At 47.6% G+C, this 26,381-nt stretch overlaps 1 protein-coding gene across 2 annotated transcripts in view; it reads right to left on the reverse strand.

Moving 5' to 3' along the window:
- LOC138644755 (ras-related protein Rab-5B-like) overlaps nucleotides 1-23,359 on the reverse strand; it is a 46,716-nt gene extending 23,357 nt beyond the window's left edge. The window contains exons 1-2 of one of the 2 annotated variants that reach the window (XM_069733541.1): nucleotides 23,226-23,359; nucleotides 2,187-2,445 (exon numbers count right to left, since the gene is read on the reverse strand). In XM_069733541.1, the coding sequence (XP_069589642.1) occupies nucleotides 2,187-2,346 (160 nt within the window). In that variant the 5' untranslated portion in view covers nucleotides 2,347-2,445; nucleotides 23,226-23,359. Of the gene's footprint in view, nucleotides 1-2,186; nucleotides 2,446-23,136 lie in introns of both variants that reach the window. The other variant, XM_069733540.1, reaches the window with a different exon arrangement.
- Nucleotides 23,360-26,381: the final 3,022 nt, after the last annotated feature.

A 26,381-nucleotide genomic window follows, 5' to 3' on the forward strand; every position in this document is an offset into this window, starting at 1 on the left:
ACAGGTACCGGTTCTGGAGGAGGTATAGGATCCTGTATCAGATCCGTAGTCTGCGGTGTCGACTGGTTAGGCATATTGGCTTTACTCCGCGGCGTGGAATGGCTGCTGGAGCGGGTACTGCGGGTGCCTGCAGAGGACCTTTTCTTTTGGTCATCTGGCTTGCGCTGGTGGTGCCGCTGACGCTGGCGTTGCTGCTGCTGCTGCTGCGGTGGCTGCTGCTGCTGCTGCAAGGGCTGCGCCTGCTGGAGCTGCTGGTCGCTGTCCTCCATCATTAGGACTGCATGCAGCAAGGAGCGGTTCCACAGCGGTGTTTAAATATCACCCCCTCCTCCAGGGCTGCGTTCCCGGAAAGCGCTGATCCCCCTTGGATCACTGAGCATGCGCGCTCTGCCCGGGACCCGGAAGTAGCCTTCTATATCCGGTGCGGCGGCCATCTTGGTGTCCTTACACACACCACGCCACCGCTCCAAATCAGGAAGTGCCTGCTCCCGCCGAGGCACACCGGGTCCCCGAAGCCCCTACCCCAATCTGGGGAGGCGGCCGCGCTTCCCTCCGCGCACTCTGCAGCCCCATCGGACCCAGCAGCGGCAGCGTCGGATACCGCGCCAGCCGTGACAGGGGCCTCCCCGCCGTCATAGGTCGACTGGTCGGCTCCGGATCTCAGGTACCATCCTAGAGGGTTCCCTGTCAGGACAGGAAACAAAACTGACGCAGGAGAGAGGTACCGCCCTTTTTATCCTGTAGGTTTCCTGTCCTGAAGGGCGGATTCTCTCTGGTAGTGCTGTCATGGGCGACTGAGAAACACTTGCTACCACAGTAAAATTTGGTGGAGGTTCCATCATGCTTTGGGGCTGTGTGGCCATTGTCGGCACCGGGAATCTTATTAAAGTTGAGGGACGCATGGATTCTTGACAATAATGTTCATGAATCAGTGACAAAGTTGAAGTTACGCAGGGAATGGATCTTTCAGCAAGACAATGATCCAAAACACCGCTCCAAATCTACTCAGGCATCCATGCAGAGGAACAATTACACTGTTCTGGAATGGCCATCCCAGTCCCCAGACCTGAATATCATTGAACATCTGTGGGATCATTTGAAGAGGGCTGTCCATGCTCGGCGACCATCAAACTTAACTGAACTGGAATTGTTTTGTAAAGAGGAATGGTCAAAAATACCTTCATCCAGGATCCAGGAACTCATTAAAAGCTACAGGAAGCGACTAGAGGCTGTTATTTTTGCAAAAGGAGGATCTACTAAATATTAATGTCACTTTTCTGGTGGGGTGCCCATACTTATGCACCTGTCAAATTTTGTTTGAATGCAGATTGCACATTTTCTGTTAGTACAATAAACCTCATTTCAAGGCAGAAACATTACTGTTTCCAACAGTTATTAGATATACGAAACAGAAATAGCTGTTGCAAAAAATTTTTTTTTTATAAAACATTAGGCTTAAGATTAATAGGGGTGCCCAAACTTTTTCGTATGTATGTATGTATGTATGTATGTATGTATGTATGTATGTATGTATGTATGTATATATATATATATATATATATATATATATATATTATTTTTTTTTTTTTTTTTTTTTTTTTCTGGTGCATGTGGTGGTAAATTTGCTGTGATTGTCCAATCCTTTCCATTCCCTCCACAATATATATAAAAAAAAAAAAAAAAAATCAAGATTGCACACAAAGTTCAGATAAAATAAAAAATATCAATGAGATTTTATTTTTTGCAAATCGTACACACAGCCCTGGTTCTAACTGATCATCCAAATGGCTGTCAGTGTGGAAAAAGGAGCAGAATACATCATCTGCCCTGTGCCTGATCTATAATGAAAGGACTCTCGTGTATTGCGGGAGCAGCGAGTATAAATCATGTCAAGCAGTCTTAGAAGAGATACAGATGCCTAGTAAATTTCCCATAGGTGAGTAGTAAACAGGTTTATGTCGCGTGCTTTCATCAGTGGTACATAACATCTCTTCACTCCGCCTATAACTATAACACAACCTGTTATTTACTCAGAGAGTGACTCCCAAGCAAAGATGACATTGGCCGGTCATGTAGCAAAGACACAAACCTTTATAGGGTGACGGCACCCATCAGTGAGGACAGCATCGCCAGAGAGCAAATGACTAAACAATCCGGGGTAAACATGAGGACGTATCGCTTCTTACCTCCAATGGTGGTCTCTTGAAACTCATCAAACTGACCCTTGACGAACCTCAGCACAAGACTGGACTTTCCTACAGCCATATCTCCAAGCAGCACCAGTTTGAACTGGCAGATTTTCGTCTGGCCCACTCCATTAGCCCTTGTACTTCCCCGGTTAGCCATGGTGCCGTCTGTCTCCAGTAATCAGTCTTTTCCAGTCTTCTGAAGGATAATATTGGCCGTTCAATTACGTAAAATCCAAAGTAACCTTCAGGAAGCACTCTGCCAGGGAAAAAAAAAAAAAAAACGAACAAGTTGAGTTTTCTGGTTAGCTCGTAAGTTAAATTACCTAAATACGTAAGTACCTGGGAGCCAGCGGCACCGCACGCCCGAAAGCTATGTTTGGATAACCTGTTTGATTAGCAAATATGTATGAAGTGGAATTTCCTAATGTTACAGTGGTAAGAAGCCAACGCAAGGAAAGGCATAAAGAGCTGGAATTCACAGCCTTCCGGAAAACATTAACCCCTTTCCCCCTGGGGCATTTTCCATTTTTTTCCCCTTCTTCCAAGCGCCATCATTTTTATTTTTCCATTAACATAGCTGTATGAGGTCTTGTTTTTTGCAGGACAAGTTGTACATTTGAATGACACCATTTATATTACAGATTGTGTATTGGAAAACAAAATTCCATAAAATTGCATTAAAAAAGTGCAATTCCACAATTATTTTTAGGTTTTTTATATTTACTAACCATTTTCACTAATGGCAAAACCAACCTGGCAGTATGATTCTCCAGGTCAGTACGATTACGCAGATATCAACATGTATGACAGAAATCACGGTTTCCTTTTAACGCTGTAAAGACAGGCAGGCATGGGGGTTATGAGCAGACCCCCAGCTGTCATGGCAACCCATCAGAGCCCCGTGATCCCGTCACAGGCGCGTGCAGATGGGAGCGTGAAATGCGTGTTCCCTGCTAGTGTGAGTGAAATGCCGCTGTCAGAGATTGACAGAGATTTAACACGTTAATGGCACATGATGGCGGATTAAATCATCCATCATGTGCGGGGGAAAAAATTCAGGCTCAGCATGCAAGCCGACATATACGTCACATGTCGTGAAGGTGTTAATCTATACGACCCATCAGGCAGGTAATTGCAACTTCCCTGCCTATTGTGTCCGGCACCTTCTCTTCCACGGTACAGAGAGGTCACAGACCGCTCCTGCCAAGAATTCAGGATTATAATCTAGTAATTTGTCAAGCTGTGGAAAGCCCTACTCAGCCCTTATAAACATTGTGCAACTACCCTACAACCTGCCACTATTGGGTCACATTCAACCAAACATTTTGACACATCTGACCAACTATTCAGCGACGTGAGTAACATGAAAGCTGAGCTGATGGTCTGCTATGGACGACAATGGACATTCATACCGTAAGACAGAAGACTCCCCAATACCGGACTCCATTGTGTGGCACATCTACAGCAGTGCTGTCATTATTAGAGTTCAAACCTTCGTAAATTAGCAATTTTTTTTTACCCTTGAATTAAAATGCATGGACATTTTTTTTTTAAGAAACTCCGGGCTATTATAGCTGGCGCACAAAACATTGATGTCTTCACTTGCAAGTAATCTGGACTGCGAAAAATGCAGTCAACCTCTACGTTGGAGCGCTCATTGTCAACGTCCTGATGGATACTTTTGGAAGTGTATTAACAAGAACTGTGAATCATCGTGGGGATTCATCAGAAAGAGAACTTTCTTTGAAAAGTCACACGTCTCTGAAAAAGTGGCCTGCTCATCTCTGGTGTATGGAAACCTCTGAAAACCAAGCTACACAAGTGACTGGAATATCTGAACGCACCTCAGTTGACTTTTAAGACTTTAATTGTGATGTAAAGTCTATGTTTGAGCTCTAGGGAAGATCATATTGAACATTTGTAAGTTTAGATAGTTGGTTAACTATCTTCATGAAAAACACCAAGGTTACTTACCAGTAGCAGGTTTTTCCAGAGCCCATGACAGCACACCTGAGAGAGGGATCCGCCCAGCCAGGACAGGAAACCTACTGAAATAAAAAGGCGGTACCTCTCCCTCGCTTCAGTTGGTTTTCAGAGCATGAGAGGCCCCCCTGGTTAGTTCACATGGCAAACTACCACCACATCATATTAATAATAAGCAAAAAACACCCAGCTACAAGTGCACACCAAAGGGTGAAAAAAAAGGGGGGAGGAAATATACTGGTGCTGTCACGGGCTCCGGAAAAACCGGCTACCGGTAAGTAACCTTGGTGTTTTCCCTTCCCCCATGACAGCACACCTGAGAGATTTTTGGAGAAAGGAACACCTTAGAGAGGGACCACCGCTTGCAGCACCCTTCTACCAATGGTAAGGTCAGTCGAGGAGGATAGATTCAGTCGGTAGTGTTTAAAGAAGGTAGACGGTGAGGACCAGGTAGCGGCCTTACATATCTGATCAATCGATACCTCTGCTTTCTCAGCCCAGGAAGTAGCCACAGCTCTAGTGGAGTGAGCCTTGATGCCTTCAGGGACAGGGGTGCCACACGCAGCATAGGATAAGCTAATGACCTCCCTAATCCATCTAGCAATAGTACTTTTGGACACCCCATGACCTTTCCTGCTACCCTGGAAAGCTACAAATAGAGACTGATCCTTCCTCCACTGACTGGTCAAGGATATGTACTGTAACATAGACCTTCCTACATCAAGAGTATGAAACTTTTCCTCTCCTGGATTTCTAGGATTATCACAAAACGTGGGTAATACAATCTCCTGACTCCTATGGAATTTAAGAACTACCTTAGGTAGATAAGCCGGATCTGGTCTTAGAACCACCCTGTCGTCATATATCTGTGTGTATGGAGGGCAAATAGACAGGGCTTGCAAGTCACTCACCCTACGTGCAGATGTCAAAGCTACCAGCAGCACTGTTTTGAGAGTGAGAAGTTTTGTTGATAATTCTTGCAAAGGCTCAAAAGGATTTCTAGTTAGAGCTACTAAAACAAGATACAAATCCCAAGGGTGAATTTTCTGAATTACCACAGGTCTAGACCTACTACATGATTTAATAAAATGGGACACCCACCTATTGGAGGCTAAATTACAATTATATAAGGCTCCTAAAGCAGATACTTGTACTCTGAGCGTATTGGTTGCCAACCCTAGTTGTAAGCCTGCTTGTAGAAACTCTAAAATAGCACCCACAGGAGCCTCATCCCCAAAGGTTGTCCCAAAAACTCTAGGAACCTCTTACATGTCCTACCATAAATTACTGATGTAATCGGTTTTCTACTTTTCAACAGGGTGGAGACTAGCCCTGGTGAGAATCCCTGTCGGCTTAGCAATGCCCTCAAATTCCAGGCTGCCAGATGGAAGCCCTTCACTTTAGAGTGGCATACTGGTCCCTGGGTAAGCAGGTCCAGAACCTCTGGTAGAATCCATGGATCGGTTACCGATATCTGTCTTAGGAGGGAGAACCACGGAATTTTTGGCCAAAATGGAGCAATCAGAATCACTCTCGCTTGTTCCATTCTGATCTTTCTTACTACTACCGGTATTAATGCTATTGGTGGAAACATGTAAGCGAGGCTGAATTTCCACGGTATTTGAAGGGCATCTACCGCAAACGGGTTCCCTCTCGGGTCCAACGAGCAGAACCTCTCCACCTTCCTGTTGTGAAGAGTGGCAAATAAATCTATTACCGGTTTGCCCCAGGCCTGTTCTATCTGTTGGAATACCTGGGGATTCAGCGAGCATTCTCCCTGTCTTTGCCTTTTGTGACTTAGGTAGTCTGCTTTCGTGTTTTTGACCCCCTTTATGTGCAGAGCTGTGAGGGACAGTTGGTGACGTTCTGCTAACTGGAGAAGGACAAATGTTGCCCCCATAAGGGAAAAGGACCTTGTTCCCCCCCTGGTGGTTGATACAGGCTACCACTGCATAATTGTCGGCCATAATTCTGGTATAACGAACTTGAAGGATAGGGAGGAAATGTTTTACCGCTCTTTCTACAGCCCATAACTCTTTTACATTGGACGTCTGATGTCTTTCTGGTTGGGACCAGGACCCCTGTATCGAGAGGGTCCCTAGATGTGCACCCCATCCCGTACCGCTCACGTCCGTTGTGATCACGTCCTCTATCGGAGTTGGCCACTGAACCCCTAACGTCAAATGATTCCTTACAGACCACCAGATTAGGGAATCTCTCACGCCTACTGAAAGGTGTACTTTTCCCTCTAAATGGCCTTTTAATAATTTTTGTGTTGACAGGACCTCCCACTGTAATGGTCTCAGGTGAAATTGTGCCCATTTTACAGCGGGTATACAGGATGTTAGTGATCGTAACAGGGACATTGCCTTTCTTAGTGTCATTACAGGCTGCTGTATTGCCAATTCCACAAGACTCTGTATTTTCATTATTTTGTTCTCCGGTAGGAGACAGAGCTGGCGTGTGGAATCTAGAACCAACCCCAGGAAGGACTGAACTTTCTCTGGTGTTAATCTCGACTTGATGACATTTATTTTCCAGCCCAATACTGCTAGGGTCGTAGTTACCTCCTCTATTTGTGCAAAACAGTGATCCACCGATCTCCCTATTATAAGGAAGTCGTCTAGGTACGGGACAATGACTGTCGCGAGAACAGAGGAAGGACATGACTTCTGACATTAATTTGGTGAATATTCTTGGTGCTATCGACAGACCGAACAGGAGGGCAGCATACTGGTAGTGCCTGAGTTGCCCCTAGACCAGGGCCGTATTTAGAGTTTCTGCTGCCCTAGGCACTTTTAGTGCTGCCTCCCCCTTTGGTGAGTATGACACTATCGGCAGTGACTTTGGCAAAAATCGCTGATGTGAAAGTCGCCTTTTGCAGCAGATCCGACAGTTTTTCCGCATCTGCCGCGTAATGGATCACTTAGGGCAACACTGCGTTCGGCCTCATTCATTCCCTATGGGACTTACAGACATTTGCGGCACTTGCGGTTTTGCCGCCATCCGGCAAATGCGGTACTTGCAGCAATGAGAAAAAACACTACTAGCAGTGTTTTATGTATCATCGTAAGTGCAAAACCGCAATTGCCGCACATGTTCGCAAGTAGCCATCACTACCTGTCCCTGCACCTTGCTAGCTCATCCCTATCCAACCCTCCCTGACCTATAACTACACTATAAAGCTTCAGAAAAGCAATTTATTAACTGACATATTCCTATAATGAGGGCTCTAGGCTACGGCGTAGACTTGGACGGGCAGTCTCCGGGTCTCCATCCTCTCTGTGCACACCCTCAGTCCCTGCCTCACTGCCTGTGCACAGACATCCCTCCACCGGACCCGGTAATCGCCGCTCGCAGCAGCATACCGGCAGAGGTGTATCTAGGGTTTCTGGACCCGGGGAAAGAATTTATTTTGGTGCCCCCCCTCCGCCAAGGACATATGTGATTTGCACACTCAGTCATGTGCCCACGAGCTCCTCTCCCTAATGCTCTCAATGTTCAGTGAAAAACTAAGAGAAGCAGAAGAGAAGTTCGTTGTCGCAGGACCATAAGAGTATGTGTCCACGTTCAGGATTGCATCAGGATTTGGTCAGGATTTTTCATCAGTATTTGTAAGCCAAAACCAGGAGTGGAACAATTAGAGGAAAACTATAATAGAAACATATTCACCACTTCTGTATTTATCATCCACTCCTGGTTTTGGCTACAAATACTGATGTAAAATACTGACCAAATCCTGATGCAATCCTGAACGTGGACACATACCCTAAGTCTGAAAATCGCATATGAGTGACGTGTCCATGTGACGACTACTGGAACTTGCAGAGCTGAATCCTGACATCGCAGCTTCTGAATTCTCACAACGCATGCACTGCACACTTTTAGGATTCTCCCTTGCCGGTGGACGGTCATGTCAGCACAAGTATGTGATTTGTATACTTCTGACCACATTCCGACTAGATGTGCCTGGCCTCGCTCAGTTCATTTTCATTGACGGAGGTCACGCATGTCTAGTCAGCACGTGATCGCATTAATGTAAATCCCCAGCATGAGAGAATCCTGACAGCGTGCAGTGTGCACTGTGAGAATTCAGAAGTCTGCAGTCACAAAGAATGACTGCAGACTCATCACAAGCCTGGACATCCCCTTTAAAAGGGACTCTGTCACCTGAATTTGGAGGTAACAATTTTCAGCCATAGGGGCGGGGTTTTCGGGTGTTTGATTCACCCTTTCCTTACCCGCTGGCTGCATGCTGGCTGCAATATTGGATAGAAGCTCATTCTCTGTCCTCCATAGTACACGCCTGCGCAAGGCAAGATTGGAGATTGTGCAGGTACAGTATGTACTACGGAGGACAGAGAATGAGCTTCAATCCAATATTGCAGCCAGTGGGTATGGAAAGGGTGAATCAAACACCCGAAAACCCCACCCCTATGGCTGAAAATTGTTCCCTCCAAATTCAGGTGACAGTGTCCCTTTAAATCTCCTAACATATATAAAAACATGAGAGTTAGCATCACAAATAACATTTACATCCAGGTACCTGATAGATGACGTCGCCTCTGGAGCCGTTCTCCTTTTCTTCATCTTGTCCAGATCCCATGATGAGTTTTTTCTCATCCACAGCCGTCTCTGCAGACTTCCATCTTCGCCGTTCTTTTGCAGAAATTCTCCACATGACGCCCTTAAAGATACAAGTGTCATTATAATGCTCCCAAATAAAAAATTGCCCCTCACTATATTGTCTGCACAAAGTATGACCCCCACACTGTCCCTCTTATGGTACATACTCTTCACACTGTCCTCTCCTTTCTATACCGGTCCCCTCTTCACTGTCCTCTCACACTGTGTCCCCCTTATAGGGCCCAGTATTTATACTCCATATTTATACTCCATCCTCCCACACTGCGTTCATGCCTCCCCCATCCTCCCACCCTGCGTTCATGGCTCCCCCATCCTTCTCCCCTGCAAGCATGGCTCCCCCATCCTCCCACTCTGCGTTCATGGCTCCCCATCCTTCTCCCCTGCGTTCATGGCTCCCCCATCCTCCCACTCTGCGTTCATGGCTCCCCCATCCTCCCACCCTGCGTTCATGGCTCCCCCATCCTTCCACCCTGCGTTCATGGCTCCCCCATCCTTCCACCCTGCGTTCATGGCTCCCCCATCCTCCCACCCTGCGTTCATGGCTCCCCCATCCTCCCACCCTGCGTTCATGGCTCCCCCATCCTTCCACCCTGCGTTCATGGCTCCCCCATCCTTCTCCCCTGAGTTCATAGCTCCCCCATCCTTCTCCCCTGCGTGCACGGCTCCCCATCCTTCTCCCCTGCGTGCACGGCTCCCCATCCTTCTCCCCTGCGTGCACGGCTCCCCATCCTTCTCCCCTGCGTGCACGGCTCCCCATCCTTCTCCCCTGCGTGCACGGCTCCCCATCCTTCTCCCCTGCGTGCACGGCTCCCCATCCTTCTCCCCTGCGTGCACGGCTCCCCATCCTTCTCCCCTGCGTGCACGGCTCCCCATCCTTCTCCCCTGCGTGCACGGCTCCCCATCCTTCTCCCCTGCGTGCACGGCTCCCCATCCTTCTCCCCTGCGTGCACGGCTCCCCATCCTTCTCCCCTGCGTGCACGGCTCCCCATCCTTCTCCCCTGCGTGCACGGCTCCCCATCCTTCTCCCCTGCGTGCACGGCTCCCCATCCTTCTCCCCTGCGTGCACGGCTCCCCATCCTTCTCCCCTGCGTGCACGGCTCCCCATCCTTCTCCCCTGCGTGCACGGCTCCCCATCCTTCTCCCCTGCGTGCACGGCTCCCCATCCTTCTCCCCTGCGTGCACGGCTCCCCATCCTTCTCCCCTGCGTGCACGGCTCCCCATCCTTCTCCCCTGTGTGCACGGCTCCCCATCCTTCTCCCCTGTGTGCACGGCTCCCCATCCTTCTCCCCTGTGTGCACGGCTCCCCATCCTTCTCCCCTGTGTGCACGGCTCCCCATCCTTCTCCCCTGTGTGCACGGCTCCCCATCCTTCTCCCCTGTGTGCACGGCTCCCCATCCTTCTCCCCTGTATGCACGGCTCCCCATCCTTCTCCCCTGTATGCACGGCTCCCCATCCTTCTCCCCTGTATGCACGGCTCCCCATCCTTCTCCCCTGTATGCACGGCTCCCCATCCTTCTCCCCTGTATGCACGGCTCCCCATCCTTCTCCCCTGTGTGCACGGCACCCCACTTTTTTTCCCTGTCATACTTACCTCTCACCGGCGCGCAGCCGGCGGAAACTTGACCCCGGAGTTTTATAAAAAAAAAAAAAAAAAAAAACCTAGCTCAAGGGCGCCCCCCCGCATCCCGCCGCCCTAGGCACGTGCCCTCAAGTGCCTAGTGGCAAATACGGCCCTGCCCTAGATAAATACTGCTACTCAGAAATTTTTGATAGTCCCGATGGATTGGGACATGATAATAAGCATCTTTTAAGTCTATAGCTGCGATGAAGCAGTTCGGGAACATTTTTACCGCAGTATTTACAGACTCCAGTTTGAAGGAGTAATTTATCACTGACCGATTGAGTTTCCTCAAGTTGACAATAGTCCTTAGTGAACTGTCTGGTTTCCGTATCAAAAAGAGAGGGGGAATAAAAACCTCTTCCTTCCTCTTCTCCCGGAACTTCTACTAGAACCTGTTTTAGTACTAGCTCCAATACCTCTGCTTCCAAAGCTTGTTGTTCCTCTGGGAATTTTCTGTGGGGTGTCAACACAAAAGTCTGTCAAGGTGGATGAATAAAGTCTATCTTTAGGCCGTCTTTGACAACACTCAATGCCCAACGACTGGGGGAAATATTTACCCAGGCGGGGGAAGAAGAAAAAAAAAAAAAAAAAAAAAAAAAAAAAAAGAGTCTTCCCCCTACCTCTAGCCTGGTTGTCATTGGGAGGGCTTTTTTGCTGATGTGGAGGGTCCCTTAAACATGTACCCAGATCCTTTTCTGTCTCTAAAGTCCCAGTTTCTTCTATCTCCTGGGGTGCGACCTCTATTAAATTTTCCTCTCCGAAAATAGGGCCTTCTGATATCCACTGGGAAGCGAGGGAAACCCTTTTTCCTTTCACCTGCCTTCACTAAAATGTCTTCCAGCTTCTGACCAAAGAGGAATTTGCCGTCACACGGGATGGAACAAAGTCTATTTTTTGAGGGCAAGTCACCCCTTTAACCACAAGGCAGGTCTAGCTGCATTAGACAATGCTGCTGCCCTAGCAGCTAGTCTTACAGAGTCTGCTATGAAAGCTGCCACTCCTTGTACCATTGCCATATTGGCTAGGACCTCTTCTCTTGGCACCTTAGATTTCAACTGATCCTCTATTTGTTGCAGCCGGACTATAAGGGAGCGGGCAACACATGTCCTGGCTATTGCCGTTTTAGACCTCCTGCAGCCACCTCCCAGGTGTGTTTTAAGAACACATGCGCTTTCTTGTCTAATGGGTCTCTTAATATGCCCGAGTCCTCTAAGGGTAGGGATGACTTTTTAGATGACCTAGTCACCGCACCATCAATTTTAGGGACTCCCACACTTCTGAATCCTTTTCCTCGAAGGGATACAGTCTTTTAGAAGATGAGGGGAGGCTACCAGACTTCTCAGGCTTCTTCCACTCCTTCTCTATAAGGGCTTTTACTTTAGCATTGACTGGGAAAGTACGCTTCCTTTTCTCCTCAAACATAATGTCCTCTACAGATCTAGTCGCTTTCTCATCCTTTAGGCCCATTGTAGCCCTGACTGATTTCACCAGTTTATCTGTGTTTTCAGTTAGAGAGCATGGTTGGCCCCCAACATCGCTATCTGAACAGGAGCCAGAGGACATGGAAGAGGAGGGAAAGGGAGACAGAGGTTCCTCCTGATATTCCTCGCCAGACTGAGAGGCATCAGATCCGTAATAGGCTCTAGGCTTTTGCTACTACTCTTTTTAAGGACTGATTTTAAAGACCCTTTAACTTCTGCCCTAATCATGGCCCTGAGGCTAGAGGCAAAGTCAGAGGTTTCATCCTCAATAGTCTTTTGGATACAGTCCACGCAGAGGTTTTTCTGCCACTGGACTGCTAGTGGAATTTTACAGAGGGCACATTCTTTGTTCTTTGACTTGGTACTAGCCTTCCTCGGCGCCTGGCAAGTAAGCAGAAAATGTAGCCCATTACCACCAAGGTGACATTCACGAAGATCACTCACAACCCGCTGATAATCAAGGGTACCGGATTTTGAGGCTGATCAGGAGCACGGACAACGTCCCTTCTAGAAGCTGAGGAGTCCTGCGACCTCCGGTCAGGGCGACTGCCGCTTCTTCCACTTGAGCGGCTACTCCTCTTAGTATTCTGGTGACCAGGCATAGCACCTGGTAAGGGCTCTTGCTGTTGCTCCATACCAGGGGTCCCCAACTCCAGGCCTCGAGGGCCGCCAACAGAGCAGGTTTTCAGGATTTCTTTAGTATTGCATCGGTGGTAATGTGATCATCTGCACAGGTGATGATTCCAACCCCTGTGCAATACTAAGGAAATCCTGAAAACCTGCACTGTTGGCGGCCCTCGAGGCCTGGAGTTGGGGACCACTGCTCCATACAATCATCCATAATGGAGAGATCTATAGATGTGAGCGCTTACTCCATTGATCCACCACCTTTTAAAGGGTGATCCACGCTGCTCACCGCCTCTTCCGGTAAACATTTCGCTCCTCCCCTGCACCCCACTGGAAACTGCCAAAAGGCCCTGTATCCCGTCCGGCGTCCGTCCATGGGCGCCGCCATCTTGGATCCAGCGCGCAGCACGGACGTCACGCGGGCACGCACATTCCCACCATGCCTTGCGCGTGACGCCCGCCGCGCACCCAGAAGCCACGCCAAGAGCCGAAGGCGGCCGGCAGAGGGGGGGGGGAGAGAGCGGCGTGGCAGCCGCAGAAGAGCCTCAGGACCCCGGACTGCGCTGGACCGACGACCGCACGTGCGCGAAAGCCCCACGGGACCTGCGAACAGCCCTTCCACAGCCTGAAGGCCGGCATACAGGCACCCTGCCTGTTCTTCCAGTGCCGGGACATGAGTGGGCGAGTGGAAATCTTAAAAAAAAAAAAATACCGCCGTGATTTCAGCACTAGGGCTCCCATCAGGACAGGAAACTCAACTGAAGTGAGGGAGAGGTACCGCCCTTTTATTTCAGTAGGTTTCCTGTCCTGGCTGGGAGTATCCCTCTCTCAGGTGTGCTGTCATGGGGGAAGGGACAATGTCACATTATCTTGCTGCTTTAGAGCCACTGTAAAGGCCCACTATACAGATTAGACAAATGTTGGACGAACCCACCAACATGTTCAGCTGGCAGTGTAATGTGTATAGGGGTTCTGGCCAACTGATGGTCGGAGGAGATCAGGATCATTCATGCCCAATTTCAGACAGCCAAACTCTGTTTTCGCGGAGACAAGCTACTGGCCAATATTTCAGCTGGCTGCTTTCTCATAGAGAACACAGGAACACTCAATGGAAAACATGTTTCTATGTATGGCAGAGTCGGCTGAAGCATCTTTCAACAGACTTCCATCTTTTGTGTATGGCTGGCATAAGTCTTTCACCTAGTCTGCCGGTCTACAACTTCACTAGTGATCTGTGCAGGAGCCATTTGTCACTTGCACATTGACAAACATTGGTGAGAGTCCAGTCCGTGTATAGCCCCTTTTGCACACAGAACACTGACCCAAAAACACACCAACCTTAGAGATCGCAGAAGAGAAGATGAAGGTTATTGTACATGGCAGATCAAAAAGGAACAAGAATGGAAATCTTTCAAGTTAGATAGGGCAGCTCACACAGGCTGTAGATTGGGAGAAATCGTTCATGAGTTGTAGAAGAGGAAATCAATCCAGAAATGAAGCTGTGCTGACCCGAGAGCTAACGAAGCAACAGCATCCTGGACACACAGCCCTCACATCCAGCATGTATTACTGGGAGGATCACATCCACATGGTGACAAAAGCCTGATGCTAAGAGTAGGCTGCATATCAGAGGCTTTGCCATTTTTTTTTTAAACTAAAAGTTAAATACCGTAATTAAAAATTACCAGTACAGAGCTGTACGCTATGGAATTTACCCTAGTGCTAAGGATGAACTCTTCTGTGCTTGGAATGAAGAGGTCCACTGTCATATAAACACGGCACATTTCTAGGCGAGTTTACACCTCCTGAGCCTTTTACATAAGAATCTAGTGAGGATAAGTGGGCTGACATTGCGGGGGAAAAATCCATCATGTGATATGAAAGCGTAACGTCAGGCTTGTGCTGTGACAACAATTACTGATTGATTTGTTTGCTCATGCACAAGGCAGCCCTTTCCTATTCTCCACACTAAAACATTACTAATCTGATTGCACTGCTTTCATTTAGAATGGAAAAGAAAGCAAAGTACAGATAAATATCTCCCAGTAACTTGTTCTCAAGGACTTTGCAAGAAGACTCCAAGAAAAACGGATCCTTTGTGTTACACCTTGTACAAGGCCTGAGCAGGGCAAGTGACTTCTCAATGAAATCAAACATTTTTTCTTTTTATCTCACATGGTGAATGTTATTAATAGAAGCACAAAATAAGTATACCGCTGTCCCTGGAGAGTGACGTGACATGGCTTCATCACGTGCAGGCTGCAGCCAAACAGCGGCCGCCGTCAGCTGCAGCTCATCAATATTCCGTCATGGCGGACATCTGCTCTGACGAGACTGTAAAGGCTGCAGCCAAATAGGGTCCTACAGAGAAAAAGTTGGGCTTCCTGGTATATTCATTTCCAAAAAGTAAGCCTCACTCAGATGGACGGGACGCGTTTCAACTACATGTTCGGTGTTTATCACAGACAGGACATGTGCCCGTTATATTCTATGGAGCTGATCACATGTGCCTTAGTTCTTAGGTGACTGCTCTCTATACTTTGACTATGTCCCTACCACGTCTCCATCATAAGCGCTTGATTTTGTGGGACATACAACTTTCTGATCACTTAGGAGTTTGTTTTTCAGCCAGAGAGAAACATTGCGCAATCATTTTCGAGTTCCTCATTGATATGGATGCGGCAATACCAAATGTGTGTGGTTCTTTTAACCCAACCAGTGTAAAATTGACAGGCAGCTAGATAGGCTTTGGTACATTACAGGCCTGGGGGCATTGTTGGATCCTTAACTGCCAGATCAATCGCTCTGTCTACCTTGTAACCATGTAGATGCTGCAGTGAGCAGTGACAGCAGAATCTAAGGGGTTAAACAGGATCAGAGATACCTCCGATCTTGGGATCAAACGGTCGGGTGTTAGCTGTAAAAACAGACATCACAATTCCTCCGTACTATAATGACATGGGGTGTGAAAGCCATCGTGGCCACATATTTTGCTGTCACATCGGATACATGATCTTGCACAAAGGGAAGTGGTAACCATGCTGGACACAGAAGCCGTCCATGAACAACCAAGGCAGACATGGAACATTAGTAAAAGGGGTATTCTGGTTTCAGATTATTTCAGGATTAAATGTTATGAGTTCAGTTTTCAAGATCTCTATTTGCTGCCATCTTACACAATACAAAGAAATGAAACACTGAAAAAAGGCAGCAGAATCCGAAATTGGAAGGATTTCCCAGTGTAATGCAAAAAAGCCATAATCAATATGTGATGAGAAGTTCTAATAAGACTTAATTTTCATTTCCGCATACATCTGCTTACTGACCACGCTTCCATCTCTATGGGCTGTAAAGCTGTGCTGATCATTAATGGAAAGGCCCAGATACATCTACATAAACAAAGCAAGGCTCCATTCAATGAAATGATAGCAAACTAACACCGCACAATACTTCATATTAAACCTTGATCCTGATAGTACCCACCACCAAGTAACAGGCGGGATATCTGTATACATGGCAGGTAATGTTGGTATACACCACTGCTGGGAACCAGTCACTGCACCTGAAGCTATGGCAAGAATAGAAAAATCTTAAGGAGGGTATGCTACATAATATTAAGCAGAAGAAAACGTTCTACTACATATGAACTATCCTAAAGGTCAGAGACAACTGGAGGCAGAAGTCAAGGCCATAACATATGTGTCACCTGTGTGATAAGGAGCCGTGTATGTAACATTGATGTGTCACCTGCACGATCAGGAACGGTGTATGTAACATAGATGTGTCACCTGTACGATCAGGAGCCGTGTATGTAACATAGATGTGTCACCTGTACGATCAGGAGCCAATATGTAACATAGATGTGTCAGCTATACGATCAGGAGCCGTGTGTGTAACATAGATGTGTCACCTGTACGATCAGTAGCCGCGTGTGTAACATTGATGTGTCACCTGTACGATCAGGAGCCGTGTATGTAACATAGATGTGTCACCTGTACTATCAGGAGCCGTGTATGTAACATAGATGTGTCACCTGTACTATCAGGAGCCGTGTATGTAACATAGATGTGTCACCTATACGATCAGGAGCCGTGTATGTAACATTGATGTGTCACCTGCACGATCAGGAACGGTGTATGTAACATAGATGTGTCACCTGCGTGATCAGGAGCCATGTATGTAACATAGATGTGTCACCTGCACGATCAGGAGCCATGTTTGTAACATAGATGTGTCACCTGTACGATCAGGAGCCGTGTATGTAACATAGATGTGTCAGCTGTACTATCAGGAGCCGTTTATGTAACATAGATGTGTCAGCTGTACTATCAGGAGCCGTTTATGTAACATAGATGTGTCACCTGTACTATCAGGAGCCGTGTATGTAACATAGATATGTCACCTGTACTATCAGGAGCCGTGTATGTAACATTGATGTGTCACCTGTACTATCAGGAGCCGTTTATGTAACATAGATGTGTCACCTGTACTATCAGGAGCCGTGTATGTAACATAGATATGTCACCTGTACTATCAGGAGCCGTGTATGTAACATTGATGTGTCACCTGTACTATCAGGAGCCGTTTATGTAACATAGATGTGTCACTTGTGTGAACAGGAGCCATGTATGTAACAGATGTGTCACCTATATGATCAGGAGCCGTGTATGTAACATTGATGTGTCACCTGCACGATCAGGAACGGTGTATGTAACATAGATGTGTCACCTGCGTGATCAGGAGCCATGTATGTAACATAGATGTGTCACCTGCACGATCAGGAGCCATGTATGTAACATAGATGTGTCACCTGTACGATCAGGAGCCGTGTATGTAACATAGATGTGTCACCTGTACTATCAGGAACGGTGTATGTAACATAGATGTTAAGTAAATAAGGCAGCACACTGCAGCGCTAAAACATGCAAATTGAAAACACGAAATTTGAACTGCATTACTGCACTAGAAATATGAAAAATGAGAGCTTTTAGCGCATAAAAATGGCCAATTTTATGTGTACCTGGTAGCCCCGCTACGGCATCTCTCTTATACCAGGTCCTACGCTTGCCTACCTCGCTGAGAATAAACGTCTCCATCTGAATGGGTACATGTGAAACCTCTTCTGGGACTAAAATTCTCTCTCTCTGTGGAGGGGTATTGGACCTGCTGTAATTAAAACACCTGAAGCTAGGAGGCGGAGTGCACGATCAGAAGGCTAGAGAATACATTTCAAAAACCTGACCGGCACATTCAAACATAGACTCAGTGTGAACAGGTGCTGAACCTAGAGTCGCCAACTCGTATATAGTTAAGTAAATAAGGCAGCACACTGGCCATTTTTATGCGCTAAACGCTCTCATTTTTCATATATCTAGTGCAGTAATGCAGTTCAAATTTCGTGTTTTCAATTTGCATGTTTTAGCGCTGCAGTGTGCTGCCTTATTTACTTAACTATATATGAGTTGGCGACTCTAGGTTCAGCACCTGTTCACACTGAGTCTATGTTTGGATATGCAGGTCAGGTTGTTGAAATGTAACATAAATGTGTCACCTGTACGATCAGGAGCCGTGTATGTAACAGATGTGTCACCTGTACGATCAGGAGCCGTGTATGTAACATAGATGTGTCACCTGTACTATCAGGAGCCGTGTGTGTAACAGATGTGTCACCTGTACTATCAGGAGCCGTGTATGTAACAGATATGTCACCTGTACTATCAGGAGCCGTGTATGTAACATAGATGCGTCACCTGTACGATCAGGAGCCGTGTATGTAACATAGATGTGTCACCTGTACTATCAGGAGCCGTGTATGTAACATAGATATGTCACCTGTACTATCAGGAGCCGTGTATGTAACATAGATGCGTCACCTGTACGATCAGGAGCCGTGTATGTAACAGATGTGTCACCTGTACGATCAGGAGCCGTGTATGTAACATAGATGTTGTCACCTGTACGATCAGGAGCCGTGTATGTAACAGATGTGTCACCTGTACGATCAGGAGCCGTGTATGTAACAGATGTGTCACCTGTACTATCAGGAGCCGTGTACGTAACATAGATGTGTCACCTGTACGATCAGGAGCCGTGTATGTAACATAGATGTGTCACCTGTACTATCAGGAGCCGTGTATGTAACATAGATGTGTCACCTGTACGATCAGGAGCCGTGTATGTAACATAGATGTGTCACCTGTACTATCAGGAGCCGTGTATGTAACATAGATGTGTCACCTGTACGATCAGGAGCCGTGTATGTAACATAGATGTGTCACCTGTACGATCAGGAGCCGTGTGTAAAATAGATGTGTCACCTATACTATCAGGAGCAGTGTGTGTAACAGATGCGTCACCTGTACGATCAGGAGCCGTGTATGTAACATAGATGTGTCACCTGTACGATCAGGAGCCGTGTATGTAACAGAAGGGCAGCTCAGTGGTTAGCACTGCCGCCTTGCAGTGATGGAGACCTGGGTTCTAATCTCCCCAAGGAGTTTGTATGTTCTCCCAGTGTTTGCGTGGGTTTCCTCTGGGTTCTCTGGTTTTCTCCCATATGCCAGATATACACTGATAGGAAATCTAGATTGTGAGCCTCAATGGGGACAGTGATGAAGATGTCTGTAAAGCGCTGTGGAATTACAAAGAATCTATCAGTAGGATCAGCCCTGATAAGCCGTCTATATGGGAATTCATAGGAAGCTGAATAAAATTATACCTTGATATCTGAGATCCAGTGTTTTATACCGGAGAAATCTACATTTGTCTGTATGTAAATAAGCTGCTCCAGGCGATGGCCGGACACTGATCTCCCTGACCATACGCCTCCAGAGAATATTGTAAATAAAATGGGGCATTACCAGTGTGAGACATGTAGACCAGGAGAGCAGACTGTCAGTCATTACATGTCTCACACTGGTAACATCTCCTTCCAGTTAAAATAAACTCTGGCGGCAGACTCCATTAGAAGTTATGGTTATTAGCAATATTTTTAAAAAAATTCTGCGGTTTGTAAAAAATCATAAAAGAACAAAATAAAGTGTTCATCACAACTAACATAACAAGAGGCTTGTCCAAATCCAGCAGAAACCGCTCCATTTTATGCCTACTGCAGTGTCAGAATTGTCCACCCTTCATGATCAGCATCTTTAGTACTTCCAGCACCTTTGGCTGTTATGTTATGGCATGTTCTGGTACCATCCACCTCTCCTGTCTCCCCTTTTTCATCATAGTTAGAAAGCTTGTTTTGGTCTGTGTTTATTGTTACGCTGTAATGTCTATTGTCTGTACAAGCCCCCTCTATAATGTAAAGTGCTGCAGAATATGTTGGCGCTATATAAATAAAATTATTATTATTATTATGACCCGTCGCTGATGTGATAACCACACACCAGCTTCTGGCAGCGTTCCTGAGGGAGGACAGACATAGAAAGAGGCCCAAAGAGTTAAGAGGGCCATGCCAAGCACAAACATTGGATGGTCCTAGAGATACAGGTGGAAGCAGTTCTCAAGCCAATAATAAAGGCTGTGACGGAACCAAGAAGTTATCACCGGTTGCCATCAGATTCCTGACAAGGCAGGTGATAGAAAACCCTCAAGTGACTGTAAAATACTTGCAGCAAGATTTTGTGGCAGCAGGTTCTCAATGCTGAAGGTCTCGTACCTGAACTCCAAGACTTAAGGCCCCTTCACACTTAGCGACGCTGCAGCGATACCGACAACGATCCGGATCGCTGCAGCGTCGCTGTTTGGTCGCTGGAGAGCTGTCACACAGACCGCTCTCCAGCGACCAACGATGTCGGTAACCAGGGTAAACATCGGGTAACTAAGCGCAGGGCCGCGCTTAGTAACCCGATGTTTACCCTGGTTACCATCCTAAAAGTAAAAAAAACAAACAGTACATACTTACCTACAGCCGTCTGTCCTCCAGCACTGTGCTCTGCACTCCTCCTGTACTGTCTGTGTGAGCACAGCGGCCGGAAAGCAGAGCGGTGACGTCACCGCTCTGCTTTCCGGCTGACCAACGCTCACACAGACAGTACAGGAGGAGTGCAGAGCACAGTGCTGGAGGACAGACGGCTGTAGGTAAGTATGTACTGTTTGTTTTTTTTACTTTTAGGATGGTAACCAGGGTAAACATTGGGTTACTAAGCGCGGCCCTGCGCTTAGTAACCCGATGTTTACCCTGGTTACCAGTGAAGACATCGCTGGATCGGTGTCACACACGCCGATCCAGCGATGTCCACGGGAGATCCAGCGACGAAATAAAGTTCTGGACTTTGTTCAGCGACCAACGATCTCCCAGCAGGGGCCTGATCGTTGGTCACTGTCACACATAACGATTTTATTAACGATATCGTTGCTACGTCACAAAAAGCAACGATATCGTTAACAATATCGTTATGTGTGAAGGTACCTTTACTGACTCAAAAGCACAAACAAGTTGATCTCATTAAGATCACAACCACAACAATAAATAATAACGAATCACTTGGCACTCAGAGGTTCTTTTGCAAGATGAAATTGAACATTTCATTTATTTGTGCATCCAGTTCAAAGATTTAAACGTTTTTGGTCTAATCACAAGACCTTCATCAGAAACATCTTTAATAAAACTGAAATATATGCAAAATGACATGGAGATTTAGCGAGAAGAATCAAATGATGCACAATCAGAATAACCTTCAATCATAGGAAGCTATAATCATTATAGCTTCCTATGACTGAAGGTTCCACGACTCACGGAGCACCAGTCTGGATCTGTTCTGACCGCCACAGTTGTCACATTTTATATAGCATGTGATGTATTTGTTCTTGAACAGAATTTATTATATTTTCATGTGTTATTCTGATTGTGCATCATTTGATTCTTCTCGCTAAATCTCCATGTTATTTTGCATATAATTCAGTTTTATTAAAGATGTTTCTGATGAAGGTCTTGTGATTAGACCGAAAATGTTTAAATCTTTGAACTGGATGCACAAATAAAAAATGTTCAATTTTATCTTGCAAAAGAACCTCTGAGTGGCAAGTGATTCGTTATTATCTATTGACGGGCTGGAAACCTGACTTGTGCACCACTAAGGAACCTTGAGTGCCGTGTGTACTTTCTTCATCTTCTTTAACCATAACAATAAGCCATAGAGATGTTTGGAGGAGAAAAAATGAAGAATACTCTAAAAAGATCTCCATGCCAGTGAATATGGCGGTGGCTCGGGGATGCTTCGGGGCCGGTGGTCTTACTCTGGCACTAGAAACCTGCCGTGTGTGGTTTGCAAGATGGATTCAGTCATCAGGAAATCCTAGGAGAAAACGACATGTCTTCTGTGAGGAACATAAAGCCACTGGACAGGACAGTGATCCCAAGAGTACCTCAAAATCCACCGAGGCTTGGCTTCAGAAGAAGTCCTGTCACTTGTAATTTAAGGGGTGCAGAATTAAAAGTGGCACTATGTGCGGAATTTAGAGAAAACACTTATTAGGGATGAGGAGTTACATTGTTCTAGTCTCACTGATGTAATACAGCTGCTGCACACCGCCGCACGCACAGAACCCCACAGACGGCACATCGCACGACCAGCCCCCCAACACCGGCGACACGGCCAGCCCCCCTGACTTCAGCAGCACCGCCGCACGCCCAGCCCCCCTGACACCGGCGGCACCACAGCAAACCCAGCCGCCCCCCCAACAGCACCACCGCACGCCCATCCCCCCTGACACTGGCGGCACATGCAGCCCCCCCCTGACACCGGCCCCCCCTACCGCACACGCAGCCCCATCTCTCCCCCCCCCCCTGACACAGGCGGCACGCCCAGCACCACCCCCCGACACTGGCGGCACCACAGCACGCCCAGTCCCCCCGACACCGGCCGCACGCGCAGCCCACCACCACCGTACACCCAGTCCCCCCTGACACCGGCCACACGCGCAGCCCACCACCACCGTACACCCAGTCCCCACTGACACCGGCCACACGCGCAGCCCACCACCACCGTACACCCAGTCCCCCCTGACACCGACCACACGCGCAGCCCACCACCACCGTACACCCAGTCCCCCCTGACACCGGCCACACGCGCAGCCCACCACCACCGTACACCCAGTCCCCCCTGACACCGGCCACACGCGCAGCCCACCACCACCGTACACCCAGTCCCCCCTGACACCGGCCACACGCGCAGCCCACCACCACCACCGTACACCCAGTCCCCCCTGACACCGGCCACACGCGCAGCCCACCACCACCGTACACCCAGTCCCCCCCCCCTTCACCCCCTCCCCTGACACCACCACTGTACGCCCAGCCCCCCCTGACACCAGCATTGGTCCCTGTACAAGATAGTGAGGCATAATGGGGGCTCAGGTCCTACAGATGTGGCACCACCAGGATAGGAGGGGGTCTGTGCCGCTGTGGGGGCTCTGCACCTGTCCCCATTACAGCAGACGCTGTGCACACAGAACACTGCAGTGTAGTCACGTCCCGGACTGTAGCAGCGGGCACGCAGCCGCACGGACCCCGGAGCAGAGCGCATCGGCCGGTGACCGGCAGCGCAGATTCTGTACACTACTACCAGTCCCCGGCACGTACCAGTCACGTGTGACAGCAGGGAGCGGCGCAGACACCGGACAGTAGAGATCCGCGCTGCGCAGCAGGTGACGGGCGGGACGGATAGTTACCGGGCATCAGGCGGGGTCACTGACAGCTCCGCTCTCCGCCTGCTGCGGCCTCTGACTCTCCGGAGGGGGAGAACACCCTCCGCACACCAGAAATGCTGGAAGCCACAGCTGAGTGGTGGACGGGAGATCACGTGATAGGACAGGAAGAGGCGGGGCCTATACAAAATACACAACAATACAGCGCGGTGTCAGGAGGCTGCGCGCGAGCAGCCTGGGAGGGGTCGGGTGTACAGTTATAGGGATGTGTTGGGGTGTGTGCACACGGTCAGTAAACGCTGCCGGTTGGACGCTACTTACATCCACAGCGGCCAGATGTTATAGCATAGTGGATGGGATTTCAAGAAAACCCATGCCCACTATGCATGCACACCTGCAGAGACGGACATGCAGTGCATCTTTCCAGACTGCAGCATGTCTATTTCTCTTGGGGAGGTGTGAGTCTCCGCAAGGTGCATGTCCCCTGTACAATGTACTGGACACAGTGAATCTGCACAGTTCAGTGACCACATGTGGAATCACCTGTTCATTACCTGGCAGCGGACGTGTGCTGCATCCAAAGCGCTGCCAATTACTGCTCGTCTGCACGTACCCGCTATTGGTGAAATCTCTTGCGGAGACTAGTGTCTTGGGAAGAGAAATCGACATGCTGTGGTCTGGAAAGAGGCGCCACATGTTCGTCACCTCAGGCGTCTCTGGACACATACTGGGCATGTGATTTCTTGTACTCCACTATGCTGTAACATCTGGATGCTGCACAAGTACACAGCGTCCAACCCGCAGCCATTACTGATCATGTGCACCGACCCAGAATGTACTGAACGCGGTGAACACAGGCGGACTCACCTGCACCTCTGTCAGCACAGATTGACTTCACACTAAGGCTGCAGTCACACTGGCAGTATATGGACAGTATTTTACCTCAGTATTTGTAAGCCAAAACCAGGAGTGGAACAATTAGAGGAAAAGTATAATAGAAACATATGCACCACTTCTGCATTTATCACCCACTCCTGGTTTTGGCTGAGAAATACTGATGTAAAATACTGACCAAATACTGCTAGCGTGACGGCAGCCTAAGTCCTGCCACCCAGTGCCTCACAGCGGGGCCGATCATTTCCATACACCTTCCCACTTGCATTTCATCTACAGGTCCTTCTCAAAAAATTAGCATATAGTGTTAAATTTCATTATTTACCATAATGTAATGATTACAATTAAACTTTCATATATTATAGATTCATTATCCACCAACTGAAATTTGTCAGGTCTTTTATTGTTTTAATACTGATGATTTTGGCATACAACTCCTGATAACCCAAAAAACCTGTCTCAATAAATTAGCATATCAAGAAAAGGTTCTCTAAACGACCTATTACCCTAATCTTCTGAATCAACTAATTAACTCTAAACACATGCAAAAGATACTTGAGGCTTTTATAAACTCCCTGCCTGGTTCATTACTCAAAACCCCCATCATGGGTAAGACTAGCGACCTGACAGATGTCAAGAAGGCCATCATTGACACCCTCAAGCAAGAGGGTAAGACCCAGAAAGAAATTTCTCAACAAATAGGCTGTTCCCAGAGTGCTGTATCAAGGCACCTCAATGGTAAGTCTGTTGGAAGGAAACAATGTGGCAGAAAACGCTGTACAACGAGAAGAGGAGACCGGACCCTGAGGAAGATTGTGGAGAAGGACCGATTCCAGACCTTGGGGAACCTGAGGAAGCAGTGGACTGAGTCTGGTGTGGAAACATCCAGAGCCACCGTGCACAGGCGTGTGCAGGAAATGGGCTACAGGTGCCGCATTCCCCAGGTAAAGCCACTTTTGAACCATAAACAGCGGCAGAGGCGCCTGACCTGGGCTACAGAGAAGCAGCACTGGACTGTTGCTAAGTGGTCCCAAGTACTTTTTTCTGATGAAAGCAAATTTTGCATGTCATTCGGAAATCAAGGTGCCAGAGTCTGGAAGAAGACTGGGGAGAAGGAAATGCCAAAATGCCTGAAGTCCAGTGTCAAGTACCCACAGTCAGTGATGGTGTGGGGTGCCATGTCAGCTGCTGGTGTTGGTCCACTGTGTTTCATCAAGGGCAGGGTCAATGCAGCTAGCTATCAGGAGATTTTGGAGCACTTCATGCTTCCATCGGCTGAAATGCTTTATGGAGATGAAGATTTCATTTTTCAGCACGACCTGGCACCTGCTCACAGTGCCAAAACCACTGGTAAATGGTTTACTGACCATGGTATTACTGTGCTCAATTGGCCTGCCAACTCTCCTGACCTGAACCCCATAGAGAATCTGTGGGATATTGTGAAGAGAAAGTTGAGAGACGCAAGACCCAACACTCTGGATGAGCTTAAGGCCGCTATTGAAGCATCCTGGGCCTCCATAACATCTCAGCAGTGTCACAGGCTGATTGCCTCCATGCCACGCCGCATTGAAGCAGTCATTTCTGCCAAAGGATTCCCGACCAAGTATTGAGTGCATAACTGAACATTATTATTTGATGGTTTTTTTGTTTGTTATTAAAAAACACTTTTATTTGATTGGATGGGTGAAATATGCTAATTTATTGAGACAGGTTTTTTGGGTTATCAGGAGTTGTATGCCAAAATCATCAGTATTAAAACAATAAAAGACCTGACAAATTTCAGTTGGTGGATAATGAATCTATAATATATGAAAGTTTAATTGTAATCATTACATTATGGTAAATAATGAAATTTAACACTATATGCTAATTTTTTGAGAAGGACCTGTATCTCCACCTTTATCTTCTTTGACAGCTCTGGATTCATAGAGCCAGTAAAGGGTGGAGATATACAGTGGGGAAAATAAGTATTTGATTCACTGCCAATTTTGCACGTTGGATGGGGTCATGTACTGTATATTTGGCCAACAACCTCCTTCCCTTAGTAAGAGCATTGAAGATGGGTCCTGGCTCGGTCTTCCAGCATGACAATGATCCAAAACACACAGCCAGGGCAACTAAGCAGTGGCTCCGTAAGAAGCATCTCAAGGTCCTGGAGTGGCCTAGCCAGTCTCCCGACCTAAACCCTATAGAACATCTTTGGAGGAAGCTGAAACTCAATGTTGCCCAGTGACAGCCCCGAAACCTGAAAGATCTGGAGAAGATCTGTATGGAGGAGTGGGCCAA

The sequence above is a fragment of the Ranitomeya imitator genome, chromosome 7 (assembly GCF_032444005.1).
Source record: "Ranitomeya imitator isolate aRanImi1 chromosome 7, aRanImi1.pri, whole genome shotgun sequence".
In the NCBI taxonomy this organism is placed as follows: domain Eukaryota; kingdom Metazoa; phylum Chordata; class Amphibia; order Anura; family Dendrobatidae; genus Ranitomeya; species Ranitomeya imitator.